The sequence below is a fragment of the Pholcus phalangioides genome, unplaced genomic scaffold, assembly GCF_987345545.1.
Source record: "Pholcus phalangioides strain wild (caught in Gottingen) unplaced genomic scaffold, Ppha-v1.0 ptg000007l_1, whole genome shotgun sequence".
Lineage (NCBI taxonomy): Eukaryota > Metazoa > Arthropoda > Arachnida > Araneae > Pholcidae > Pholcus > Pholcus phalangioides.
The window spans coordinates 54,459,868-54,479,793 of NW_028301600.1; the positions used below are offsets into that span (position 1 = coordinate 54,459,868).

The 19,926-nt window shown below is 37.5% G+C and overlaps 1 protein-coding gene across 3 annotated transcripts in view; it reads right to left on the reverse strand.

The window, feature by feature from the left end:
* LOC149085501 (uncharacterized) overlaps positions 1-19,926 on the reverse strand; it is a 72,605-nt gene that overhangs the window by 14,402 nt on the left and 38,277 nt on the right. For 2 of the 3 annotated variants that reach the window (XM_089233546.1, XM_089233545.1), the window contains 4 exons: positions 19,331-19,405; positions 17,978-18,130; positions 8,546-8,632; positions 387-494 (listed from right to left, as the gene is read on the reverse strand). In XM_089233546.1, coding sequence (XP_089089672.1) covers positions 387-494; positions 8,546-8,632; positions 17,978-18,130; positions 19,331-19,405 — 423 coding nt within the window. The remainder of the gene's footprint in view (positions 1-386; positions 495-8,545; positions 8,633-17,977; positions 18,131-19,330; positions 19,406-19,926) is intronic. The other variant, XM_089233547.1, reaches the window with a different exon arrangement.

Here is a 19,926-nt window from a genome sequence, read left to right on the forward strand (position 1 = left end):
CACTGACTCTTGAAATTATATCATTGACAAAAGAAAAACATGCTCAAAATGCACAGGAATGATGGAAGCATGCTATATCACGAGGGTACTTACCGGAATTCAGCCAATGGCCATGCAATCATGCAAACTCTTCTAGTGCAAAGTGCTTTGAACAGTGCTTGCAGATGTGAGAATCGCCAAAAGTGTTCAAAGATTAGCGGTACCATGCAGTGTAAAAGTCGAAAGAGAAAATTAAATGTTTTTTTCGACAATAATGTGCAAAAGAGAAAAAGAAAGAGAGAGGGTGAGAGACAGAGACAGAAAATAAAATAGAGGGAAAGTGACCAATCCTTTTCAGGACAAGACGCCACACATCATACTACGACTAACTAGCCTACCCCTCATACCTATGACAACAGACCTAGCGGCATGCTCCACGTTGTTATTTGCTGCTCGGCCTATTCTACGACGAAGAAATGAATTTCTTTGTCTTTGGCGACGTAATGCGCCACTTCCTGCAAAACAAAGAGCGAAAGTAATTATTGGTAACTTTCAAAAAAAAAAAAAAAATTAAAAAGCTTTCATCTTCGCTCACAACTCATTTCTTTAAAAAACATTCATTTGAAAAACTCAACGGTATTTACGCCGTTCGTCATTATGTGAGATGATTTTTGCTTGTTAAGGGATCTCCAGGACCGCAACTAGATACTTTGTAAACCGCGGCAAACATGCATTTCGGCTCCCCCGTGTAATGTAGAAGGAGCAATAAGAGGATAAATTCGGCTCCCCATCCAGTCCAGCACCCAAGGCACTAGACACGCCTTCTCTCCCTTAGTTGCGACCTAACCTTTTATATAACATGGCAAAACAAGCATACAAAAGTGTAACAAGCTAGCTGTTTACAAGGACGTATAGTAGTACAGTAGAACCACGACTATCCCGGCTAATGGTGGGAAAGGTCAACACGGATAATCGAAAAACACAGTTAAACCGCCGGAAGTAAGAAAGATTAAAAATAATAAAATTGGGAAAAATATTTATATATTTTACCTGTTTAAAATGACTATTCATTGCATGTATTCATATTATCCGTGCGAAAAACATAATTAAAAAAATTACACTTATTGAATAACAGCCACACTTCTACTATACAGGGTTTCATTGATGGCAGAAATACAGTTGAAACTTGATTAACCGGGTTAGTGTTCGGAAGAGGCATTCACGATAACCGAAAAATACGGTTGTCCTTTTCCTGCCCATAATGTAGCCATTATGCACAGTTATAAAAGATACTACGAGAATGAAACAAATAAGAAATAGCGCTGGAACAGGTATGAGCTATGCGGTCACGTGACCGCATTCGAAGTTACACTATTGCCTTATCTTTCAGCTGCAAGAAAAGCAATACATTTCGACTAACTTCCCGCAAATGTCCTGTAATTGGCTGTAAATCTTAAAGTGCCGATCACCCCAGCATAATATCGGTTCTTATGTGTGCATATGGGGGACGCCGGCACCGTTTCAACGCGTTGACGTGGGAGTTCAGCTCTGAGAATGGGGGGGGGGGGGTTCTGTAAAAGAATTAAGAAATTCAGCTACGAAATGGAAAAGTTTGTTTTCATCACAAAATTTTCCATAACCAATGATAGAAGAAAAAGAAAAAAACACCATCAACAACATGGATAGGTAACATGAAATTGAAATTTGTGTAGCACGGTTAATCTGGTCAAGGATAATCGAGGTTCCACTGTACTTTTTCTCCCGAAGTCTCAAGAAGATAGATTAACATTATGGGGGAGAGGAAAACTTTCTCGTAGTGTGTTCGATTTTAACTTTAAGCGCGAGTGGTTGCCGGTTACGCATATAATCCTGTGCCTGCTTTGTATTGAAGTAGAATAAAGAACTTTCGTGTTTGAACCTTCGTGCACACCACACGACCGTCACATAAGTACATTTTTTAACGAATAGGAAACGCATTATCTAAGGGTGTGTGGGAAGGTAAATCGTATTTTTGGGGAGCGGGATGAAAAAAGGTTAAGAACCACTGTTTTGAGGGGTCTCATACCTTTTCACGTAGTGAAAAACTATGGTCTAGCTCTAGTAGAAACCTATACATACATCCAGTGGCCAAAAAATTAGGAACACCTTGATACTCACCGCTAATACCGTGTGGGATCTCCTCTGACTTTGATGACAGCAGATATTCTTCTAGGTATGGACTCTACAAGTTGTTGAAACCGTTGAGGAGGAATATTAGCCTATGCCTAGCTAGAAGGTGGTGTTTCGGAGCTTTTTACAGATCTTTCAATCTCGTCCCCCAAATGTTCAATTGGGTTGAGATCGGGTGATTGAGAGCCCATTGAAGCAAATGGGACTCTGAATGATGTTCCTCAAACAAATCTGAGATAAATCCAACTCCGTGGGAGAGTGCATTGTCCTGCTGGAAATAGACATCATCATCAGGAAATATTATGGCCAGAAACGGGTGTACGTCGTCAGCAATGATGTGGATGTAGGCGCTGGCATTGACGGATGTTTCCAATGGAAATAAGGGACCAGGAGTAGTTCGGTCAGTAGTTTTATTTCATGATGTTAAGACTCACCAAGAAGGGGTTTTTCGAAATTCGTTTCCCCTATGGGAGTCATAAGCGGGTTCGAAGGTTACATGTATAGAGAAATTACAACGAGTCGAAATCGCTGAAGCTACAAATATGAAATCGAGTCAGTAGTTCCATTTCATGATGCAAGACTCGCTAAAGAAGGGTTTTTCACAATTCCACCCTTAGAGGGCCACAAGGGGGTTTAAGGGTTATATTAGGAGGCATCATGCTGAGCCGAAACCACAGAAATGAAAAATATGAAATTTGGTCAGTATATTTTTATTTTGTAATGTAGAGACTCACTAAGAAGGGATTTTTCAAAATTCAACCCCTAAGGGGAATTTCAAAGGTTATATGGAGCAATCATCACTGAAGCTATAAATATGAAATTAGTCACTTGTTTTATTTTATGATGTGAAGACTCACTAACGAGGGACTTTTCAAATTTCAATCTCTTAGGAGGCCATAAGGCAGTTCAAAGGTTATATGGGCAATCACGGTGCCGAGCTGAAATCGCTGAAGCTATAAATATGAAATTTGTTCAGTATTATATTTTATGATGTAGACATCCACTAAGACGAGATTTCTGAAAACTCAACCCCTAAGGAGATCATGATAGGGTCAAATGCTATATGGATGAATCATCGCCGAGAAATTTTCAGATTACCAAATCCCCAAGAGCGAAGCTGCGGGTAACAGCTATTATCATTTAATTATTTCCTAAGTCCTAACCATTGATTTATTTAAAATTTTTTACACATATATTTGATTGGATATGCTACCTTATGCTAGTATAACGTTTTACATACCTCTAATACATAATTGTTTGCAAATTTGTCAAAAAATCCAATAAAAACAGCTTGCGCTCATGATAACATAGCATGACATTAATATAATTGAATAAAAATTAGTCTAAAATAAAGGAAACTGTTCAGTTCATGAAATAAAGCAAAAGATAGAGATTTCATTGACTCAATCTCTTTTAAAAAGAAATTTTAAGTTTTAGTTTAAAAATTAAAAAAATTAAATTTAAAATCAAATTTGAAATTTCATGAACGCACAGTCCTTTATTTTGAATTAATTTTTATTTAATCACATTGATGTCACGCTATTCATTTTTTTTTTGAAAATTTTCAAACAATTAAGTACTATTATCATATATTGTTTGGCACTTGATTAAATTTTTTGACCTTTTTCGTGAGGCATGCTCACGACAGAATCAAATCGAAGCGCAGCATGCTAATTACACGAGGCACGAATGCAAACAAACCGCAAAATATTTTGAAGGTAATGGTATTTTTCCTCAATCGAAATGAAAAAAAAAAAGTACAATCGCTAAAACAAAAAGAAAACTTCTGCGGTACGGTATGGTTCATGAGAATTCAACAAAAATTCAATTTTTCTAATAATCTTGATTTTCCTGAATAGTCAGTCAACATGGTTTTTTTTTTTCCATTTCATTTCGCACCCTCAAAACTGCTTTCCTGCACCCCCGGTGAACCTATTTTTAACAGCTCCTCTAATTGAACAAATTTGCACAATTTTATTATACAGTCCCTCTGGGGGACAAGAGCTCTAATTTCTGCGGCAGATGCAGTACGATGCGCCACAGCCATGCGGCGAATACGGCAGTCTTCCCTCTCAGTAGTGTCCAGTGTACGGCTGGATCCCCGGTCTTCTTGACACAGTGCCTTCCCGTGACCACTGCTGCCAACAATCATGCACAGTGGATACATCCCTGCCAAGTCTTACCGAAATATCGCGGAAAGAAAGAAAATCCACCTTCTCGTAACCCTATTACACGGCCTCGTTCAAACTCAGTAAGCTGATGATACTGCCTTCGTCTCCTTATTCTTGACTCAAACGTAGCTCACAACGTCCAATCCGGACGATAAATAACGCTCACGAAGTTTTTACATCGAGTATTTAAAGCAAACGTGAGTTGCATGATCATAGCACCACTCTTTTTCGTCTAGTGCGAAATCTGAATAGGCGTCATCTTTCAGATGCGTAAACACATCTCCCATATTTCGTTTATCTTACACAACTTCTTCTTGGTGTTGGGATTTTATTTTCCGCCAGTGTATATGGAACCAAATGTTAAATAACATAATTCAGAAGAATAAAATAATTGGAAATTAATTTAGCATGATTTACTTTGTAATTAATGTAAATTTCCAATTATTCTCAACTTGTTAACTAATATAAATTAACTTCATTTAATCAAAATAATCGGTAATTATGATTTTGGAAAATCTCATGTACTACGTGACAAAACTTCCAATTAATCAACGTTTGGGCAATCTCATGTATCACGTAACAATAAAGAAATTTAAGAAAAAAAAATTTTTTTTGTACTTTCAAAAAAATTATCTGTTCATGGAAAAAAAAAATCCCAGATCGAAAATAATGGGGTAAAATTCCCAAAAATTTCATTTTTGAAGAGTTAAAAATACTCTGGCACGCATTAGACCAGTTCTTTTCAAAATTTTTTCGTTATGCCCCACCGAAGCATCTTGTAAAATCCTGAAGCTCCCCTCCCCCTTTAAGGGATACACAAATTGTGGGTGGGGTAGACACGATCGAAAAGAGAAAAAAAGGTGTGAAAAAATTAAAATTTTGCCTGTTAATGGGAGGAGAATATATTGAGACTCGTCGCCGTAATTAAAAAAAGGCGTCCACATTATGAGGAGGTGTCAGCTAAAGGGGGAGTGTCCGTTAAGGGAAGTTTTACCGTTCTACCATACTTCTAATTATTTGAAAAGGAATCTACTGTCCACGTGGAGGAAGCCCAAAAGACCATTATTAAACTTGTCTTAAGCTGGGGTTTCAACCTTTGAGACAGTGTGGGCCAAAAAAATATTTCCATGAAGCCCAATGGCCAACAAGTCATATTGTAATATCTCTAATCACATTGTGGCGTCTTAGCAGGTCAATGGAGCCCCACAGCTTCAAGTTAAATAGGGCCCTACATTATTGGAGAATTTTGTTTTTACTAATTTTATTTATACTATTAATTCTTGAATTATCAATATTAATTTAATTTAATCCTGAAATTGTTTTCGTACTGAATATGAACTTTTCATTAATTGATTCTGAGAAATTATTTCATCGGATATAAATTTTCATAAACTCTGATTGCTTCCACTAAAAATGAGAGATTGCCCCCCTTAAAAATCCTATTGCTCCCCCTGTGAAGCATGGCTGCCACGGTGGGAATCAGGGCATTAGACCTTTTAACTTTCAAAAATGTTAATTTCATACAAAAATTTGTATGAAAATTAATAGAAAAAAAGTTAAACAATAAACAAAATACGAAGGTTTTTAACAACTGGCTGTTGCGAAGATATATTTCGGAAAGAGAGAAAATTCAACTGCCCCTGCGGGGAATCGAACCCACGTCCTTTCACTTTCCGGGTGAACGCACTAGACTACAGAGGCACAGAATCTCTCAATCTTTCCTTGGAGCTCGTGTACACTGAAAGGGACCGTACATGGACGGCCGGACCAGACTCAGGCCAAGCTCACAACTGCTGACGTTGCCAACAGATGGCGACTTATACAAGGATTATATATATCTTCGCAACAGCCAGTTGTTAAAAACCTTCGTATGGTAGCGGAGAGTGACGTCATCTTTGAATAAACAAAATGTTGCGCAAATGCAACGTCAGTCAAAAATGAGTTTAAAACTGCCTAGCATAGTCTCTCAATTTCATTATCATTTTTTATGTGTCATCTTTCAAGTACCTCATCATTTTTTTAATGGATATTGTAGTGTTTCTATTTTTTTTTCAGCAACTGATATGAGCCGAGAATCAATTCCCTGATTCAACAAGTTGGAGATTGTTATGATATCCGAATACAGACTCTTACAACAGTAATATAAACTTTATTATAGGACTATAATGTTAAATCTAGCCATTCTCTAAATGGCCACACAAGATACATGGCATCTTCAGAGTCATTAATTGTTCTTCCATTACCTTCAAAATAATGGGAAAAGCTTCTATATCTTTTTTTTACTGTCTCGAAAACTAATGTGATAAGTCAATCTAATAGGTGTCTATTAGATTGACTTTCCCACAGAGTCTAAGATCAAAAATCCACATTACGCATCATTTATTTATTTTTCCTACTTTATATATGCATCTACACGACGCAATGGACCATGAGTTTTCATGAGCAATGATAAGTTAGGACGCATAAATCGTTGTTCAGATCGTTGTTAAGTTCAATTATTGTCAATGTTTGTCATCAGAAACTTATCAGATTACTCTACATAAGTTTCAGTAACATCAATTTTGAGTTCAAGTGCTTTTCATTGATTATATTTCATGTTCTAAGCAGAGGAATTTTTCGCAAAGTTGACAAAATTATTATTATTATCAATTTTTTTTGTTAAAAACATTGGCTGAGTGTTTAAAAAAAAATAGTTCATTAATTTTTGAAAATTATTTGGAGAAACACGCAAAATAACTTGCGCAATGAAAGATGAAAATTTCCACTGTGAGAAAACCTGTTCACACATACGTTACAAGGCCACAAATACAGCGTGGTCATCACACACACACACACATGCCATTTTATAAGAAATTTTCACTGGTGGGGCACTTGGGAAAAATGGGCACTCAAAGAGAAATCATCTCCAGTCAGAGGCATACACGGGGGGGGGGTACCGTTCCAGACCCCCCCCCCCTTCTCAAGACGATCTAAAATTGAAATATTCTCAAATATTTTCGTAAAAAACAAAATATTGAATGAAAATGTCTTTTTATGCTACCTTAATAATTTTTTTTTCATTTACTATTATGCTTTTTGAAGGTTAGAAACTCAAATTATTTGAAAGAGATTACTTGTGGCCCTTCCTCTCCGAATCCTGTGGGCCCCCTTCAAAGATCAATCTTGATTACGCCCCTCTAGTGTGTTCATAAAAATGTGAATATCGGGCCGAAATGTCAAATTTTACGAATTTAACTAATTTTTTCAGCACTTTCGTATTTAAATAAATATTATCGTTGCGCCAAAGAAAATCCATTATTTGTTGACTCTCTGTACCCCCGAGGTTAGGTACCCGTCAGCATGGGTAAAAAAAAGTTAAAAGCAGTTCTTCTCTTTCCTGACATGCGTACTTTTTAGGACATACCTATAAATTGTTAGAATCATGAATTTTATGCGTAGTTGGGCAGTTTAAGAAAACATTAAATGATTTAATTCAATAGATTGATTGAAATTGTCCTATTAGATATGCATTATTTATTTAAATTTATTAGCTTAAATTTATATTTATTTAAAGTTATTAGTTTAAATTTATATTTATTTAAAGTTATTAGTTTAAATTTATATTTATTTTTAAATTTATATTTATTTTTAAATTTATATTTATTTTTAAATTTATATTTATTTTTAAATTTATATTTATTTTTAAATTTATTAAAATTTAGTTGATGATTATTTCTTGTGACACAGTTCTTTATGTCACAATGTTCTTTGTCAATAGTTTATCAATTAAAATGCTTAAAAGTCCACAACTAAAAAAACTACATTTTCCCTAATTGTTTTGAGCAGTGCAGTAGCATCGTGTCTCGAATTTGAAATTAAAATTTTGTTATTTGAAAATTTTACTGGGTGCCCCAATGTACACAGCGTCAGACATCTGTAGATTACCACAGAGATTATCCAGATGAGTATTTAAATATGTAATATATGAGAGGCAGGGGTCTCTGAATATATTGTCATAGTCTAATTATGACTCAGATTATTCTTAGACTATGCCGCTTTATTCAGAGAGAGATCCATCCTCCGTTACATATCAAAATTCTTGTTCCGATGATTTCTATCAGAATTTGCAGAAATCTGACTTTGCGTACTCTGTATGTAATACAGTTGTCAGATCTATTGCGCCCTACGGAGGGTTAAAACTATTGTTAAGGAAATGATGAATCTCTCTTTACAGCTCATATACTTACCAGCCTCAGTATCTGAATTTACTGAACGCAAGTCATAAGCAACGTGTTTTTGCCATTCATTTGGCTCCATATCAGAACAATACATATCTGAAAAGAATAAAAAGTATAACAATTTCTTTTCATCGAGTATTTTATGCTTCCCATCGATAATAACATGTTAAAACATCAGAAACTTGCTTTCTGACCCATTTTCATAACAAACGAATACATGTGAATGAAACATGTGTTAAAATATAAACATATTGCTGAATTTTATCCATGCAAAAAGAGTGTGAGGAAAGGTGGGGGGAGGAGGGCTATAATGGGACAAATTTTAGTTTTTAATTTTTTTAAATGAAATAAACAATTTCTTTTGTTTTTGATAAACATACGCATTTGTGTTGCATGATAAAAAAATATTCAAAACAAAGTATTTCAGTTGCTTTTGCAGTGATGACCAATTTTATACATTTATTCTTTTGTTTCATTAGACCCCGAGATCGGGGTCTTATTTTAGAATAATTAATAATCTTAGTCATTATTTTAGAATAATTTTTCAGGAATTTTTATGCCTGAAGCTAAAGTATAATGAAATGGAAGCGTTCTAGTTTCAGTTGTTGTTAAGCTATGGTATAGCTTTGATGCCACTACTGAATATTCAAGTTTTGCTTCTTCTTGTTTGAGTGAATACACTTTGTTAGACACTAATCTTAAATGCTTGTCCCAGTAGACCCCAAGGGCTGAAAGTTTATATTTTTGAAATCTCAACACAGCATCTTTTTATCACAAGAAAATTTAACCGAGATTTATGAAAAGTGCAATATTTAAATATACCAATCAGCAGTATCTTTACCAATGTAAAGGAATTGAATGTACTTTACAGGGTGAAAAACTAATTTTCGCGCGCGCGTCTTTCCTTTTAATAATCTAAAATCTTCCCTCTAATAATTGGGAATGGTTTACTTTTTGTGACTAATGACAGCATCTTGATTGTTTTCATTCAGATGTAAAGCAAAAATTTGAAAAAGAAAACAATTCTGAAATTTGGTCTTGTCCCATTAACACCCCACTTTCCCCTATTCCACGTGGATGTACAGTTAGTTCTATTGATATTGAATAGAAAACATTTTTGCCAAAAATTATGAACATTTTTGGAAGAATATTTTTTTTTGACAGAATATTTACCATCAAATTACATAATTTATGTTTTTGATGAAGAAAAATTTGCTATAGTTGAACACATCAAATAGCGATTAGTATACAGTAGAATATATAATTTATTACAGTAGTTGAAAAGTAAATGCAATTTTAACAATTTTCTGCAAAAACAATTTACAGAATGTGTCTATAACAATTCTACATTTTTTTTTAATTTGTGATTTACACGAAAGTGTTTCTTTGTTTGGCTTTTACAATAAAAATGTCGGGCCCAATTTCATTTATCCTTGGGGAGCACTTCAGAAATTTACTCGTCATTGGGAATCGCCTTTTCAAGAGATGAAAACTTTGTTTTCTGCTTTCAGAATTTTTATTATCGCTCTTTTTGTCTCTTGGAGATGATCAATCTCTTTTAACGATATCGTTGTTTGTTTGTTTTGTTTTTTTTTTATTCTGATGGGAAATAAGAGATTTCAGTATTTAATTTTGTTAAGTGCTGTAGAATTAAGCGTCAGATAATGTATTATATCTTCTGAAACGTTTTTAAGACCAAGTTATATGGATGGAAAATTTATTTCATAATTTTTAATTTGAGTGGGTGGATAGTCTTTCTCTCTCATCTCTTTTATAGTACATGAATTCGGTGCCACTCTTTCCCGATTTCTTGTATGCATTTTCGTAATACTTACAAGTACATGCTTCACGAACTTCTATCACTTATTATGTCAGAATCGACTGAGTATACATACAGGGCGTACAAAAAATGCATTAGCCACATCATTTGTTAATTGCATAAATTTCTATTTCTCTCGAATCGATGAGTATAAATCCAGCATGTGTACAATGAAATTTAAAACATACATACAACATGAAAACTTGAGTTCGTTTCACCTCAAATGACTCGTAAACTGTTTGCTTTAGAAACATAACATCGGCGGAGATACGAAGGGGCGGAGAGAGGGCGGCAGCGTCAAAGGCGGAGGAGTAGATTAAAGTAATGTATATGGCATATATAAATTGACATCATTGTCATGCCCCCTCCCCTAGAAACCATCATGGTGCCTCCCCCAGGACTTTCAAGTGTATATCCGCTTATAACTTCCAATTAGAACAGGTATTTAAATACGAGCTCACCTTAGATGTGTCATTTATTTTACTAGTAATCGTACATGTAATGAGATACGAAATTTAATTTCTTATACCGTCTCCCTCGTTCTCAACTTCCAATTAGAAAGTTGTTGCTCTGTTTCTGCTGAGCCCAATAAAAGCAACATATGAAGCGTAGAATAAGCTTGACCGTGAGTTTATTTGGTTCTTTCCCTCATTTTCAGTGGTTTTGAATTAAAATATCTCAGCGAATATTGCACAGATATCTCTGGGAATATTGAATTTTTTTTTGCCTCATGAGAGACAAGGCAACAACTTTTTCATTAAAAAATAGAGGACCGGAGGGGGGGGGGGAATTGTATAAAAAAATTAAATTTTGTATCTCGGTACATTTTATCTTTATTGAACTATGAAGAGAGATTTGATTTTTTCTGAATATGTTTACATTGGAAGAACGTAGGTGTCGGGGGATAGATATATGATTAAAGTTTTTAAAAATTTTCAACGGAAGGATAGGATGGACCAGAAAATTGCGGAGTCTACGACTAAGTCAAAGCTGAACAGATGGCAACACGGGTGCTGGCCAATGAACAAGAAAAAAGGAAAAGTTTTTTCCTCTCTTTCAGGATAGACCCAATTTTCGGCCCTTCATGATCATCGCCACGTGCCACAGTGTACTGATGCGTTACAGTGGTGACCCGGACTCGAGCACGCAACATAGACAATGGAAACAACGTCGAATCCAGGACTTCCGGATAATTAGTGAAAACAATTCACGTGCGAACTCATAATGTACGCCGATATCATTCGTGTCCAAGGATTTACACTCACAGCTTGGATGTTTACGACAATCCTATGGGGTGAGCACTTTCGCTTCTCAAGACATCGATAGTCACGTAAATCCCAATTTTGTGCTTTTCAGGAGAGCCGTCAGTACCTTATATATAGACACTGTAAATTTCCTTCGTTATACATAAAATTCAGTTACTCGCATGTATAATTTTATTACGACTTTATGTGTATTTTATCGTATTGTACTTTCACTATCAACAATATGTCTGTCATTAACGCCGGGGGGACTGCTCAAGTTAACCATGTAGGTCTAAAAATGCCACCTTTCTGGAGTCAGAACGACTTTTTTCCCAAGTCGAGGCGTCCTTCCTTTTATCGGGTATCACGGGAGATAAAACTAAATATGCTGTACTCATCGTCTCAATCGATACAGATACTTTATCTCACGTTTCTGATTTCGTTTCCCAATCTCCAGAAACGAATAAATACGAGACATTAAAACGAAGGTTGATCTCAGAATTTGCTGATTCCGGGGCTACACGCATACGCAAATTTTTGGGGGGCCTACAGCGATAACAAACCATTGCGTTTGCTCCGCCAAATGCGAAAGTTTGCACAGGACAAAATCGACGATGACATTTAGAATTACCTATGACTCCAGCGACTGCCTACGACCATTCAATCTATCCTCTTTCCGCCTCTAACTAGAAGTTGGCGTAACTTGCCACGCTGGCAGGTAAAATCCATGAAGTTTTCGTAGAGCCACAAGCGACGTATTCTCTCGCAACCGATAACGAATCTTCAAATTCTGTTGCCGCGATCTCGCCTTTCATAACGGACTTGAAAACAATAGATTTCCAAATTGGCAGAGCAGGTTAATCAGCTAAAATTTCGATGCTCACGATCAACCTTTCGTGACCAGCGTTCATTTTTTAGAGGCTAAAATATATCGCAACAGCCGCATAAAAAGTTTGCACCGGAGCCGAGCGACGGACATTGATATACCATTTCCGTTTCGGACATTTAGCTCGAAAATGCGGAGATTCTTGCATTTTCTCGAAGTCAAGAAACAAGTAGCAGTGGGTGGTAGTTTACCTCTATCCATAAGTCAAAGGTTACACATTTACAACAGAACCGCGAATCGTCGATATTTGATCGATACCGGCAGTGACGTATCATGCGTTCTGGTAGGTCACAACTCAGAAAATTGCAATTCCGATCCGCTCCAACTGTATGCTGCAAATCAATCTAGAATTAAAACGTACGATGCCGAACTCATTAACTTAGACATTGGGCTCAGGAGATGCTTCAAGTGGAACATAATCGTTGCACAAGTAGCCGTTCCTATAATTGGTGCCGATTTTCTTCGACAGTTCGGAAGTTTGGTAAATCTCAAAAAGAAACGTCTGGTTGACTCTATCACCAACCTCAGCATCTCTGGCGTATCTCAAGCTGTTTCCCAGTCTACTGTTTGAGTTGTTAACGACGCCACTCGCTACCATTAAATTTTGAGGGAGTTCCCACAGCTAATAAATCCATCTACAACTTTTCGCTCCGTCAAATACAGCACCGTCCATTACATTCAGATCACTGCCCCTACCCCTTCACAGCCGGCCCAGCAGGCTGAATCCGCAGGTGTTTGATGCAGTTAAAAGAATTTGAATGTATGGTAGAGCAGGGCATCTGCAAGCCTTCAAAAAGCTCTTGGGCCTCCCCTTTACACGTTGTGCTGAAAGCTAATGATGCAATTCGTCCTGTCGGAGATTATCGACGACTGAATGTGCAAACTGTCCCTAACCGTTATCCGATACCTCATCATCAGGACTTTTCACATGCTCTCCACGGTATGAAAATCTTTTCCTCTCCTCTGACTGTGCAGGTCTGGGTTCGAATCCCGGTTCGGGCATGGGTGTCTACTAACACGAACAAATTCCCTGGACAGATCATATTGATCTCTTGGGAATATGTGAAGATCACATTATTATAAAAAATTTAATAATAATAATAATAATTAAACATCTTACGAGCATACCACGCTATTTCACTCAACGAACCGGACATTCCAAAAACCGCTATCATCACTCCTTTTGGACTGTTCGCGTTTCCGTTCCTGAATTTCGTTCTGTGCAACGCTGCCTAGTCCTTTCAATGTTTCATCAATGAAATTCTCCGTGATGTTTCAAACTGTTTCGCTTACCTGAATGACATACTCGTTTTTCAGTCGATGAAGATTTGCATGTATCCCATCTTGGGCAAATTTTTTCAACAGCTAAGCCAATATGGTATAAAGCTCAATGTATCCAAGTGCGAGTTCGGGGTTACGGAACTCTTGTTCCTCGGCCATAAGGTTTCAGCAGCCGGCATAGACCCTCTACCCGAAAAAGTACAAGTTATACTGGACTACCCATTGGCGAGACCATCAGATCTGAAACAATTTTTAGGACTTTTAAATTTCTATCGAAGATTCTTTTGACATGCTGCTCACAAACAAACCAGATTAAGTGCTTCTCTTAAAGGCTCTAACAAAAATGAAAAAAAGAACATACCTTGGACAGAAAAAGATCGACAGGCGTTCGCAGAAACCAAGCAGCAGTTAGCTAAGGAAACGCCACTCATGCATTCTAATTCAGACGACTGACATTCGTTACGTAAACGGTTTTGGCAATCAGGCCGCTGACGCTCTTTCCGAATAAGTAGTATCGAACTTTCAAGCCGAATCGATTACGAAGCGATCGACGACCGATTTAGAATTGCACGAGTTCAAACGAACTCCTCATTGAAACTTCAGAAGCTTCTCCTACCTGGAACTTTCATGCGAGATTTTTGACGGAAGAGTCAGACCCTATATACCAAAGGATTTTTGACTACAAGGCTTCAAGGTAACCCACGGACTTTCGCATCCAGAAATGAAAGCGATACAACGACTCATCACTGAACGCTTCGTCTGGCCGTTAGTCAAGAAAGGCTGTAAAACATGGGTGACATCATGCATGCCATGTCAACAGACGAAACTACAGCGTCACACAGTCAGCGACTCCGGAACAATCTTGCTGCCGAATGCAAGGTTTGAGCACATACATATCGATATCATCGTACCACTTCCACCAAGCCAGAGCAACCGATACGTAATGATCACGATAATTTACAGATTTACACACTAGCCGGAAATGGTACTTGTCGCAGATATCTGGACGGAAACCGGGGCAAATTCTTTCGTATCAAGTTTGGTTTCCCGCTTCGGTGCACCTAATAGAATCACCACCGATAGAGGTCGACAGCTCGAAGCACAGTTATTCAAGAATTGGCACTGCTGCTAGGGATACAAAAACTTTGAATGACATCAGTTCATCCTCAAGGCAACGACCTAGTCGAAAACATCCATCGGCCACTAAAGGCAGCTCTGAAGTGCCAACTCACCGACCAATGTGGGCGCGGATGTCTTACCAGTAGTTCTTCTTGATCTTCGTTCAACCTATCGAATCGAACTCAAGGCCACATGCGCAGAACTGCTCTATGGTACCACACTGCGGTTGCACGCGGAGTTCTAGGTTCCGGGTACCGAACAACCCGCGTATCCACTAACTTTCGCAGCCGCAAGTGAACACAATGAGCAATATTGCTCCCGTTCCTACTGCTAATCACAATAAACTGAATATCTTCATTCATCCGGTACAACAGATATCGACTCAAGCGTTTATACTCAGAGATGTAGTGAAGCTCCACTCCAGTGCACCTATGATGACCCGTTTCAAGTGATGCACGGACGCCCATATACTTCGTGCTTCTAATAAAAGGCTAACATGAAACGGTGTCCATAGATCGACTGACGCCAGCATTTTGGCTGCAAGAGAAGCTGTGTTAGTACCAAAAACCCTCAACCAGTGATACGACGATCACCAAAACTACAACTCGTAGTGGGAGGAAAGTTCGATTCTCCGATCGATATCAATCGTGACTGATGTCACTGGTGGGGGAATACTGCGGAGCCTACGATTAAGTCAAAGCCAAATAGTTGACAGCACGGGTGCTGACTGATGAATAAGAAAAAAAAGTTTTTTCTCTCTTTGGACAAACTCAATTTCCGGCACTTCATGATCATCGTCACGTGCCAGAGTGTACTGACACGTTACAAAATATTAACACACCGTCAATCGAGTGTTTCGACAAGAGAATCCCTGTATCGATTAGTAAAGAACAATTTCTGGTTATGATGTCACAGAGAATTTTTCTCTAACAGGGCTGTGAATAAATAGAATAGTTTACCCCCCGGAATTGTGAATTCTACCACAATTCACACGTTTAAAAAGAAATACGATGTTTACAATGAGATGAATCGAGGGTCTCTCCATACTCAGATAAGGCAACTATAATTTTTTATGGGCAGTGTATTTTATTGTGCCGTAATTATTTGTTTGTATTAGTTTTATTTTAGTGTATTTTTTTTCTTCATTTTTTCGTCATAATTGCTCTCGTTTTGGGTTGCTATATTTTAGTTATTTTGACATCCATATTTTTTACGGTGACTTTTTCCACCCACCTCGCTGGGCATTTTGCTTGTTGTGGTTTTTATACTTGTATTTGTATATACAGCCCCCAATAAAATAAATGACGCGCCTCTTAAAATGATCATGTTATTCAAATACTTTGTCTAATTGAAAGTATATTTCTATAGCCAACGGTTTACAGTGATTTGAAGTGAAACGGACTTGAGTTTTCACCCTGTATATGTACGATATTTGGTGTTTTAAAAAATTACTGAAAAAGTTTTAATTTTTATTAGCTTCCACCTCGTTAGACTTTTGACATGTAGCGGTAGATCATGTTGTGTATTGGAAAAATAATTGCATTCATACAATTAAGCTGAGATATCCTTTATATCCGCGCGCGCGATGTACCCACTTTTTTAGTTTATCTCTGCTACTGTGTTTTGTTGTTCTGTTGTTTCAAGTTAGTAAGTGCGTAAATGTATTTACACACACACACACACACACACACACACACACACACACACACACACACACACACAGGGGTTGGACAAAATAATATGGCCCCTGTGAAATGAGACAAAATCTTTATTAATAGGCTGTTGGCCCTCCTTTTTCATTACTTACAGCTTGTATCCGTCGTGGGATGGACAAGTCATGTACAACAGTCACATGGATACGTAACCACTCCTCCTGCAAAAAGGTCACTAATTTAGAACGTGTCTTTGGAGGTGGAAACCTACTGCACATTTTGGCCTGCAAAATACCCCACAAAGGTTCAATTATATTAAGATAAGGGGACCGAGCGGGCCACACGAGGTGTTGCAGTTCATCATGGTGTTCATCAAGTGAGTCTCCGATAATTCCATCAGTGTGAACGGGCAAATTATCTTCTTGGAACACAAGTCGAGAATCATGAAACAAATATTGCACCATTGGATGAAGATGGTCGGCCAGAATACTGACATAAACCGCTGCATTAACCCGCCCATCCAGGACAACAAGTGGGCCAAGACCACGCTGCAACATCGCGCCCCACAGCATCACTAATCCACATCACTCACTTCACTTCTGAGATATAGATGGCAGCACTGAAAAATCATACACAACACTAGATACGCACTCAGACTGTTGGGTACACACAATTACACTTCCGGCACAACTCACTAGGTAGAAAATTGCCTATGGCGATAGACCTGAGTTGTGCTCGGTTAAAAAAAAAAAAAAAAGCATCACTAATCCCCCCCTCCATGCTTAACAGTAGGAAAGAGACAATCAACGTCATAGGCTTGTGCTGGCGTCTCCAAACGTAAGCACGTCCGTTAGTCTGGAATAATGTGCACGACGATTCGTCTGACCAGATGACATTCTCCCATTGTTGTTGTGTCCATTTCTTATGTTCGTGACACCATGTTCGTCGTTTTAAGGCATTGCATGGTGTCACCAATGATTTTGGAATAGTCGCTCTACCTTGTATGCTTGCTGCATGCAGTTCACGGTGGATAGGTTTTGTCGATAAACCTTCCTGTAGATGTGTGTTCATCTCAGATGTTATCTGGCATGCTGTTATCATGTGCTTTCTGGCCACACACACAGTACTTCTCCCGACACCAACAAGGGTGGCCGTTTTCATTACTGTGGCCCCGGCAAGATGGGCTCCAACAATCATGCCTCTTACGAATTCTGTGAGGTCAGCCATAACGAAGTTTTAGCGCCCCAATATACATCACATCCAAACGCTATCACTGCTACGACTAGACTGATGTGTGCACATTATCGCCCAATGAGTGGAACTCTTTCACACTAGAGGGCGGGCGTATACGACAGGTTCCCCGAGTGTTTTTTTTTGTACAGGTGTTCACATTATTTTGTCCAACCCCTGTATATGAATAAATTAAAAACATCCATTCACCGGGAAGACTATCTTGATTTGCCAAGGGATACGCTTCCTCTATGATTCTTCCTTCAACAGCACCACGTGCATATACTCGAGGTGATGCGTTTGCTGAAGTGCTGCTAACATCACTTGGGTTATCTTGTACCCAAGCATCATCAGGATGAAGTACTGTAAGAATAAAATAAGAGAAAAATAGGATATTATTAATATATAATAAATTTCTAAACTCCATAACGTTTGTAATTATTTATCCATTGTCGAATTATTACCGCTGGTTGAAAAGAAAGTATGCAGAATTTTGGGTAGGAGACGATGTGAAAATATTGAATCACCCTCGGCGGGAAATTAGCCCACGTCCAGGTTATGAAATTGTCCAATAGTACAATCAATATTACAGTGCAATCAATATTTTATCATAAACTTTTAATGACCGATGACAATGATTTTATTCTCACAATATAATTTATCTTATTTTTTTAAATGATCGTTTGATCATTTTTGTCATACCACGGTCATTTTCAGCAAACGAGGGCCAATTAGACCCGGATCTACAATTTATTGCCGATTCCGAACGGCAGAGTTCGACATTTTGCTTGTTTTGCTTTGACAGAGGTTGGTGTGCTGACCCCTCGGTGTGGGACTCCCTGCGGTAAAAATATCTTTCTGTGGTGTCGCTATTTCTGTTGTACCTCTGCATGAGGAAAGGAAAGTTTCTGACATGGACGAACCGAGCGTATCGAACTTTCAACACATCTAAACATCCTTTGGTACTTTAGGCGAGTATCTTATCGATCCGGGCTAACACACACACGCACACAATTTTTTTTTTCAAATATAAATTGGAAATATGCGGAAAATTTTTCAGTACTATATCAATTGAAAATAAATACGGTTTTGAATTGGAAATTTTAAAGATTGTATGATTGTATGTATTCAAGGGGGAAAAAATTCATGCATTATAAATTTGCTCATTTAATAAAAAGAGGAAATATCATCCTTCTGTTGCATATTAATTCCATATCGTCCCACTTAGCCTATGCTAGGAGCACGTGCAAATTTTCACTTTCCTTTTATTAGCTGCTTGAATATCTTATTTTTCTATCTAGGTTTTGTCTGAAACGCGAATGAGCATCCCTATTCAAACACATGTTGCTAAACATTTTAGGAAAATAACTTCCATAGAGTAGCATGGGTAAACATTCGAAGATGTCCCAGGTTCTTATTTTTTCCAAGGCACACTTGTTTTTCATTCGTTCCTGCCTTTTTTTTTTTTGTACAATCATGCTTCTGGCATGAAGGGGACGATATAGTGCTGGAGTAAATAAAAAAGTCAGCATGCTTATGTAAACAAAAAGATTTCCTTCATACAAGTTGAGTCCATAGATGTGCTCTTCACAAGTCCTTGATCATCATCTGTATCATAGCATTCTACAGGACCATCATCTGATAAAATGAGAGAGCTTTAGTGGATTAAGTGGATTACCTTTATTGAAAACATTTGCAAATTTTAAACCTATTTCATTGAGTATAACCAAATGAGACAGCTAATTTTCAAGAATATGTTTGCAAAAAAAAATTTGCAATATGCAGTAAAAGTCCGTTATAATGGCAGTTTACAATTAGAGGAAAAATTGCCGTTATAACAGAGATATCATTATAAACGAATTTTAATTTTTTTGCACCAGTTTTGGAAGATTCTAAGAAAAGAGAGGGGGGGATGATTTATCAAAGAAAATAACATTGATGTCAAAACCAGAGGTAGTGCTCCATCTGCCCAACCAATATAGCTACAGATAAAAGTTATGCAGTTCATTTTCCAACCTCCTATATAGATAATAAGAAGATAAGATACGACATGTGGTCTTCTTATTTATGGGGAAAAACTGATATTCCCCGTTAATAAACACCTATGAATAGAATGAATATTTTGAAAAAGAAAAGCCACTTTTTCTTCTAGTACATTT